This window comes from Lissotriton vulgaris, chromosome 9 (assembly GCF_964263255.1).
Source record: "Lissotriton vulgaris chromosome 9, aLisVul1.2, whole genome shotgun sequence".
Taxonomy (NCBI): Eukaryota; Metazoa; Chordata; class Amphibia; order Caudata; family Salamandridae; genus Lissotriton; species Lissotriton vulgaris.
The window spans coordinates 51,723,032-51,732,882 of record NC_141697.1 but is presented as its reverse complement, the minus strand read 5'-3'; the positions used below and the strand labels follow the sequence as shown (position 1 = coordinate 51,732,882).

Below are 9,851 nucleotides of genomic sequence, written 5' to 3'. Positions count from 1 at the left end.
CTGCTCTCTGCAGCCACTGTGTTACTTAAACCTACCTCTTCCCCGCTCCCCTCCTCCTCGTTCCCTCCTCCCTGAAAGAGGTTTAACCCAAGACTTGGTGCACTCATCGAGGTTTCTTAGGCCTTCCCTACCTCAATGTTCGGGACCTCCGAAACAATATTAAATACCATGACCTATTGTTTTACCCTGCATTAACCATTTCGGTGCTCATAACGAGCTGAGCTCGTCATGAGTCACAGTGGAGCTGTGCTCATGACGAGCTGAGCTCGTCATAACGGCCGCGCTTCGCCCACGTGCGGTTAATTCCCCGCCTGTGCAGGAGAATTAATCAGTGGACGGAGTTGTGACGAGCCCAACTCGTCAAGAGCACAGCTCCACTGTGAGCCATGACGAGCTGGGCTCGTCAAGAGCACAGCGGCGCCGCAGACCCACCCCACCCGCGCACTGTGGGGAAGTACCCCAGCAGCGAAGGGGTTAAAAATGTTGTAAAGCGCTCCGATACCCTCGGGTCTGGCCAGCGCTATACACAACTTATCAATAAATAAATATAAAGCTGTAAAAAAAAAAAGACTGAAGGCCAAGTATGTATATTGAAAACATACATACTAACATGGTAACATGCCTGAAATTGCCTCTTCTTCAGTGAAAGTCTTGCGACCTATCAATACGCGCATGCGCATTGAGCGGAGCGAGAATTCAAGTGCTCAAAATGCTCGTCAAACCAAGGGCTTTTTGGTGCGTTTTTTTTTGAGTTCACGTGAATCACGTGACCAAACAAGCACGCGCATCAGCCTCCCTCCCTCCCTCCTAATTGCATTTTTTCACGGCCGCACAGCACATCAAAGGGCTTCTCCCAGCGTGTGCTGTGCGGCTTCTCCTCCCCTAATTATTCATGGCTGGCCGGTGGCCGGCCGTACTTTCAGTTTCTGGCGTTCTGTATGCAGCTTTTCTGAAGTGATATTTTCCGGCCGTACTTTCAGTTTCTGGTAGTCACCCGTTCGTTTTGGCATTTTATATCTCATTTATCTCGTTCGCGTTGAATTTTTTGTTTTCAGCGACTCTTTCTTACTCGTTAGGAAACTTCCAGTACTTCGATTGGCGTGGTTTGCCTTTTACCATAGTCACCCGTTCGTTTTGGCATTTTATATTTCATTTATCTCGTTCGCGATGAATTTTTTGTTTTCAGCCACTCTTTCTTTTTATATACGGCGTAAAATAACACGTCTCCGGTGACTTCAGCAAATGCTCCTGTGTCAGTGATCTGCCGTGCCCCTTATTACAAGCTGCTACTTTTCTTTCTCAGACGGCACTCATTCCTTAGGCCACCTAACTGGTTCAGCAGGTATAAGGCGAGCCTGTAAGAGCCTAGAGTTGCACTTCAGCACAGACTATTCAGCCCTTCCCTGGAATGATCATCGGCCGCTTGGAAAAAAGAACGCTCTGTGCTAATGTTATGGGGATAGATATATTGTCTGTAGGTCTGGCTAGTTTTAATGTACATCTCAGGAAAATATGATTTAACCTACTAGAAAGAAAAGGCACTTTTGCCTTTGAATTACTCCAACCTGAAAAGTCTACGATCACGACCAAAATGTTCCGCAGCTGAATGTCATTCCAATGATAAATTGACTTCCCAAACCTTGCGATCCGATCAGAATATATTTCCAGTGTTCTTATTAGATGCAATACCTTTTTCGCCAAGTAAACACTCCTTTACGTTGAGACAGATAGAGTTCCAAAACATGTAAAACACTGCAGTTGACTGCTGTTTCCTCCTGGGACTAGTTACTGGTGTCCTACAGTTGATTAGGCAGAGCGGCAATTTGAAGTTTAGTGGCTGGATTAGCGCTCTGTGGTCGGCTGGGATACTAATTACAATATATCTGCAGCTCTGGAGCGGCCTGCCTCTGGTTTAGGATGCAAGGCTTCCCCCTTTTCCGCCCCTCCCCCTACCCTCGTATGTTTTTGAGTGCAACCTCCCTGCCTTGGGAATGCCTTGTGGCCTAACGGCTAGAGCGGTCGACCTCGAACACCCTCTGCTATACAAATCCCATCATGTAATACGAAGGCAGAGCTCTGGCTTTTCCCACCAGGGCCTCGTTACCTCTAATGAGGCTGTCTTGGCACTTTCGGAAGCAAGCCCCGACCTGCGCGTGCTCCTTTACCATTCCACGCACTGGAGGTATAAAAGTAAGTGTGTTAAAGGAGGCAGGTTCCAAAAGTGGTGGAGGAGGGGCAGAGTTATTACAGCAAATTACTGGTTGCTCGTAATATAATTACGTACTCAAAGCCCTGTGTACAATAGAGAAAAAAGACTTCACCCACATAAAAATCTGATGACTCCAAACAGATAAAAGCATGGCTCTGAAGTTGTTCTTTGCCTGAAGTTCTGGCATTTTAGCTCACAAAAACCTTGAGTTAACTTGGATGGCGGTGCTTTGTTTACATCAGGAAAAGTAAAAGCCACATTGCTGCTGGAAAGCTGGCTCAGCGAGCTAAGGACTTGTTGCTTACCCCGTAGGGACAGCAACCAAGAGAGCTCTCTCAGCTAGCAAGTATTCCTTGCCCTCACGTTGTATCTGAAACCCTATTACACTGAGCTCTGTTGCTTTACAGCCTGCTTTGTGCTTTTTCAATATCCTGCATGCATACATGACCGAAAGCCAGCATGGCCAACTCAGGCTTCCATCCTTCTGAAACGGATTGGGTATCCTTAAACATTGGATAATAGTGGCACCTGTTAAATACAGAACTTACTGAAAACTTAACAAATATTACAGAAAGTGATTTATAACACAAGATTGTTTTAGGTGTTGATGAGACCACACACTGGCAGTAATAGCTGTATAGCAACAGTTACAATTCCAAGTGCAAGGAAATCATATGCAGGTGTGTATCAATTGGGAAATGTTTGCATAAATTAGCAAAAGGGTTTAGATCGCAACAAGATAGCCACATTTCTCATTCAACACATGCACCGGGGCCAACCCACCACAATCCATTACAACCCATCACTAAACAGCTCGCTGGTCAGTTCTAACCTCGCAGGCCACTATCTCATGCGTCTCACCGCTAGATAGAAAGCAGAACCAAATGAAAGTTAAACACACTACTCCGAGTTGGCCCAGATTCACAAAGTGTAACAGGACCATACAAATTGCATTAAAACACTATACAAATGCAGCTACCATGACATATTATTGGATCAGGATGAGGGAGAGTTTTTTGTTGTTGCCACAGTGTGCCTGAGACTGAGACACAGTAGCTGGGCACAGCGGGAAACAACCTTTACAACGCATCGTTTACAACGCATGTGTTTACAACGCAAGTTGATACAACGATGCGTTGTTACATCGCAAGCCATTACAACGCAAGTCGTTACAACGACTTGCGGAAGGTGTTGGACTTTCAATCCAACACCTCCCCTACTGTTGCACACACTCGAGTTGGAACAGTAAATTATACTATTCCAAACTCAAGCGCCCCCACCGCAAGTCACTGTAACAACTTGTTTTGTAATACCATGCGATGTAACAACGCGTCGTTATAAAGATTTGCGCTGTAAACGCATGCGTTGAAAAGAGTGCTATTCACCCAATGTCTGAGGTTGTGTGAAGTCAGAACATCAGCTGGTTTTGAACAGGAGAGCCGTCCCATGGCTTTTACAGGCGAAGCAAGAATGGACCCCAGTTGGTGCAAACGTTGTCCAAATTTGGATACTACAAAATAACCTACATCAGAGCACCAAATGACCTATCCATATGTTCCAAAAGGGTCCAGATTCAATCAACTGATTAATAGCAGAACTTTGGCTGGTCAGGTCATATTCTCTAGAAAATCACACAGATCACACAGGCGCACCTACACTCACACTCACACACACTCACCCTCACACACCCTCAGCCTCATAACACCTCACACACACACACCGTCACCATAACACCCTCTACATCATACAAAGGCACACGCACACACCTTCATCCTCACAACACCACACACCATCGGAATACACACACCCTCCCCCTCACACCACCTCACACACACTCACCCTCACACACAATTACACTCAAAGACCCTTACACACCCTCAATAACATTCTCAAAAATCACACACACTAACACACTTACACACCCTATCAGCATCACACATCATATCACAATCAATCACCCTTTTCAAACTCACTCACACTCTCTCACATTACACAGATGTCACAAAAAGACATTAATATTTCACTTCTGTTCTTTTATTTTCTTCACAATAAATAAATAAACCCACATTTGTAAAGCGCACACTCACCCGTAAGGGTCTCTAGGCGCTGAGGGCCGTCGGGAAGATTAAGCAAGCTGTTGCCCAGAGTCACATGGTGCTGGGCTAATCTGCCACCGGTGCCGGGGATCGAACCGTGATCCCCAGATTCCGGAGTCAGTCGCCCTGGCCACGGCGCCACACCTCTTTAAAATACACTGAACATAATCTTCACAAAAGGTATTTACAACAGTTTAAGCTATTGCCATTTTAAATTACAATAACTTTTATTTAAGTATTAATTATTTAAAAAATTTCATAACCATTGTTATTTGTAATATCAATACATCTAAGTCACGTAAATACAAAACTTTTGCATTACAAATACTATGAGTGTCACATTTGCAAAAGTTAAAAGTATTGGCATTGTAAATGACAAAACTATTAATTTCGCGATTTTCAAAACCAACACATAAATATAAAATGTGTCATTTACAAAACCAATAGCTCCAACTTTCCTACTGTGAGACCTATTGGCAACGCCAGTGCTTGTTTTCTAATTCTCCCTTTCTTTTATTTCAAAATCTTTGCATGTATGTTAAAACAGTACCTGAGCACAGTTAAAACTAAAATCATGAGCGTTCAAAAGTGTAATTTTACGGATTTATTACTTTGTATCTGCGTAAAAGAAAAACTTCATTTGGGGCTGAACAGAGAGAGATTAACATTTGTTAAATTCATCCGGCAAATAGAGGAAATTTAAAACATCACCAGAGAATAATCCGGCTGCTGCACGTAACCCCCGGAGCCCGCGAGGGGGCGCAGTTAGAGTTTGAATGGATCTTTGAAAACTGTAGAGGATTATCGTCACCTCTATGGTTCTTAGTGACGGGACCTTCGTGAAACAAAAGAAGGACCAGATGAAGCGCAATTAGGCTGCCTTATGTTCAAATTATGTGGCAGCCATTAAATGTGCAGAGTTGTGCATGTTCATAGATGGCAAGTTGAAATGGAACATGAAGTGTGTTGTTTTGAAACGTACCAATGAATGCATGTATTATATATTTTTTAAATCGTATTTTTTGTTGATATAGCTTTTTAAAAATGGAGTCAACTTTTTTATTTACTTGTTTTACAAAAATCGTATTTGAATATCTAATATATTATTAGAGGTCCAAGGAGCTTGGATTTTTATTAAGAAAGTCCCTGTTAAAGAGAGGCGCTAGTGCCCAGTGCAGGGTGTAGTTTAGCCTTTCTCTGTTTCCATGGCATGTATGCTTCACCGATGCAACTATCATCTGTGAACTGCTCCTACACTTCCGGGCCAGTGAGTGCACGTGTGGGTGGAAAACAACAACAGCACAGCAGTCATGAGGGTAGTGGCTCTTATCAGGTAAGAGTCTTGGGAGGCAGGGCACCCTGGGGCCGGTCTGTGCTGTACACGTGCCTGCTAAGGCCAGCATGTACCTCTAGCAGTGCTTAATAGAAGCAAGCTAAAACCAGTCCATGCTACATCACCTTCCCCTTTGCATGCCAGGTTATACATGCTGTTTAGATGCTGTACATGCAACCTTTGTGGACCTCTCGGTGCAGCAGTGCATGCTTTATCCTCCAACCAGTAAAAGCAGAGTGTGTTGTATCCAGTGACTGCTGCAGCTTCTCAGGTGTCTATGCAGGGCATGAAAGCTATAGTTAAGTGATCAGCTGTCAACAGGCACAATAGTGTTGCCACCTGGCAGTTTTATACCGGTGTGACCAGTATTTAAACGTTCGTCCTGGTACAATAATTAGGCAATTCGCTTAACACCGGTATTTGTTTTACATTTTGCAGTACATACTCTAAACAGTAAATGTTCTGAGAAAACGCTATGAAATGTGTAATACATCTAGCCCAATGTAACCCCGACTGATAATTAAAATAAACAAAAACAGAAAGTCCATGTTCAAAATGAATACAGACAATTTTGTGTTCAGTTCATCTTAAGAAGTGGGTCTGGCACTTTGCAGAATCTTAAAACGTGAGCATATTGCGGGTATTTGTCTCTTGGAAAGGTGGCAAGCCTACTGACATAAGATGCTTTACCAGTCCTATCACACTGATCATGCTAGGGATTTTAGGTCACTGCTTATTAAACGTAAAGGGCAAACGCAAGTCCCAGCATAGTTAGTGCCTTTGGATGAGGAACCAAGAATTGCTTAAATCACAGTTATGACATAGGGTGAGTACAGCTAAGGCACTCCGTTTACTGCATGCTATAATAAAACATTAAGTATACTCCAAAATCATTATATCAGTGCTTGATGCGTCTGAGTGTAAAATGTCACTGTTGGCTGCAGACAAGCCAGTAAATACTTTCTGCATACTGTGTATACAGAATTCCCTAACTTAAATGAAATCTTTAATTATTGCGTCTTGCACTAAGGGCAGGGCTTTAAGTAGGCCGCATCTGTCCCAGTCTGAGCACTGGCAGTTATTTTCAGGGGGCCTCGAAACGGGTCTCTATCGGGCTCTATTTTCGGGCCTCGCAAAGGTAGGCCGTTTTCTTTTTTTTTTCTTGGACTGGAGTGAGAGCATGCACATCGATGTGCGTCTCCTTATTTTGCATACTACTGAGTAGTAGAGGTCAAGGCATGATGTCATTGCAGGTGATCTGCGTTGTAGAAGTAAGGGAAATCCTTTAATGAGAGCTATTTCCTCTTAGGATTTCCCTTTTATTTTTGCAGTTAGTAACAGCCATTGACAAAGCCAATAGTCCTGATTTGTAGGTACGATGTTACTTTTTGTATCATATATTTGGATGCAATGACAGACACACAAAATACAAGTTGGGCAGCACACTATGCTAATTACAGATGTTTGGCTTAAGTGGTTTTAAGCCACGCTGTTAATTCCATACGCCACGCCCCTTTGAGAGACCCCCCCCCCAGTTTTTTTGATCCCACTCAAAATCCTGACTAAAGGCATTCCAGTACCAGAACATGCTGATCTTAAACTCCATGCCCAAACAGGACATGCTATAATAGGTGCATTCAACGCATGCTTCTCTCAGCAAAGATGTTATGCAGCTATCAAGATACATGCTGCATCTAGGAAACTATTGTAGCTAATAAGTGTTGCTCCCAGGCAAGAATGAGATCGACATTTACAGCATTTTGTACTTGGTTTGCTCAGGTTGTGATTCCTGTTGCAGTCCGCTCATGAAATGCATGCTGCACCCAGATACTTGTATGCATGTTTTAAGTGATACATTCAGTGCTCTCTAAATGAATGCAAGGGTGCAGCAAGGTGGGCCAATGCATTCAGTGCATGAAAAAGGGGATGTGTGCATTGGGCAATGCAGAAGGTAGGAAACATCATCATTGTACCAATAGAGTTACGGCATTCCATTCTCAAGCATACTATATATGTTGCTTTCAGCAAGCATTGAATGAAGTTTCCCTTCAAACTATCCTCTTAGTTATTTTCCCTCCTATGAAATCTCTGATCAATAGGAAAATTAACTGGTTCAACAACTTACGGAGAACCCTGTATCAAAAACTAATTTGGCCAAAGCTGTTAATTTAACATGCTTATAGACATTCATAAGCTAATAGAGCTACTTGATGCTTGCGGTATAAAGGCCTCCACCAACTAAACTGAATGCTTTACAATAAGATACCTTCTTCGCCATCAAAGTAATACTCTCTGCAAAAAATACTTTCCTTCCATTGACATCAACGCCTAATGTCACAGTTCTCCCTGCAAAGCCACCTCAGACTTCCATCCTCTCTTATCTGGTTAATTGAGTACTGCTATTGACTAATAGTAACGGTTGTAGGGCATAATCCTGAATGTGTTTAGCACACCTGCCTTTACAATGCCAGCCTTAGAACGAACGTGTTGTTACGAAGCGTTCATTTAGCACGCTAGTTGTTACAATGACTTGCCTTAGGGGGTGCGCTGGACCTTGGAATAGTATCATTTACTGTGTTGCAGGCCTCAAAAAATCATTAAAATCTTACTAGACCTGCAGGTCTAGTGGCTTAAATAATCTTCTCTACTTATTTGTAATGACCTTGACCTATAAGCTGGTGTGAAATGATGTGATCATGGGCGAATAATTAAATTCACTGAGCTGCCATTTTCTTCATTATCACATATGAGAGCACCATCAAATGTGCAAGTTCAGCATATCTGCTTTACTAAAACTCTTTTGTTTGATTTAATAGACTAAACTTTTTAACCATATATACTACAAATCTAACCATATATCGGATACACATGCCTCTTGGTTTGCCTCTTAGTTCATTAGCAGTATTTTCATTAGGGTGGGGCAGGAATGTTTCTCAAATCATGTTTAAAAACGATCACTTTTAATAAATACTTAACTAAAGCATGAAGTGGTAGCACACTGTCAATTGTAATCAGAAGATTTGACATTGAAATGGCCACAAACCTTTCCACTGACATGCAGATGTACTGATAAAACTATATAGTGTACAAACAATAATGTTTGAAAATAGAGTTCCTGCAAATACGTGTCATTTGCACATCATCAAGTAAAGTGTTCTAGTTAGTTTTCCTCCTACTTAACTCTTTGTTTGCATCACACTTCTTAATTACAAAAAAATATGCTTTTGAAATTCCTGATATATTTTGAATAGTTGTAAAGTTTTATGTCTAAGCGAGATAAATAACTGACATCTTCAGACAGCTCACTTGACAACCTCTAACTCCAGTAAGAGAAAATAAACCTAATTTTCCAAGCAGCAATTAGTTAAAAGTCAAACTGACATTTGACCTGTTTTATTGAACATACAGCAAATGTGTCAAGATAAAAACATAAAAACAAGATTTAATGGCATCTTTATTGCTCATCAACTTTCTGAATGTACAAAACACCTGTTTCTTTCCAGCCTAAGTTTACCCACCAGATGGGACTTGTAGGTGCTAAAAATAGCTCGACCTGATAACATTTTACTCGCAATTTAAAGTGGGCAAGTAGATTTTTTTAGGCCTGCGTTGGACTTAAAATCCAACATGCTCCACCAATGCGCGCCCTAAAGCAAGTTATTGTAACGACTTGTGTGCTAAACGAATGTGTGGTAACGATGCATTTGTTCTATTGCCAGTGTTGTATTGGCACAGGGTGATTCCGGCTTCATAATAAAGAATGTTTCCCATACTAACACCCTGTTATATACACCACATAGAAAAACTAGAAGTGTAGTGTGAAGCACTACTTAAAAGCAAGTTATTTCTGTTTTTTTTTTTTAGTTAATAAATCGTGCTTGACAAGTTTGCACCGCAGTGGTAAATAGTCATCTGTCGGTGACCTTGGGAACACATTTAGTACTAGTTTATCACCTCAAAGACTGATGATTCATTGGTGTTTGGAACCTGGTTATCAAACACACTCTCTATGAACATCGCATATAAAGGAATTGCTTTGAGCTGAGATCAAAAATGTGCCTGGCATTTTGCCCTCGATTTTCTTCCTGGTTGCAGCAGGTACTGATTGCACCATGCACCACTTTTTGGACGCTTTACTTACCACAAGTTATATGCAATGGTTTGCGATCTATCTGTCAAAAATGAGATTATCCAAGCCAGTACTACATCTGAA

General features: G+C 42.0%; 1 protein-coding gene across 1 annotated transcript in view; it reads left to right on the top strand.

Moving 5' to 3' along the window:
- Positions 1-5,510: 5,510 nt before the first annotated feature.
- Positions 5,511-9,851, top strand: part of DPH6 (diphthamine biosynthesis 6) — a 467,592-nt gene continuing 463,251 nt past the window's right edge. Inside the window, exon 1 of the mRNA XM_086937004.1 lies at positions 5,511-5,638. Coding sequence (XP_086793130.1) covers positions 5,616-5,638 — 23 coding nt within the window. The 5' untranslated portion in view covers positions 5,511-5,615. The remainder of the gene's footprint in view (positions 5,639-9,851) is intronic.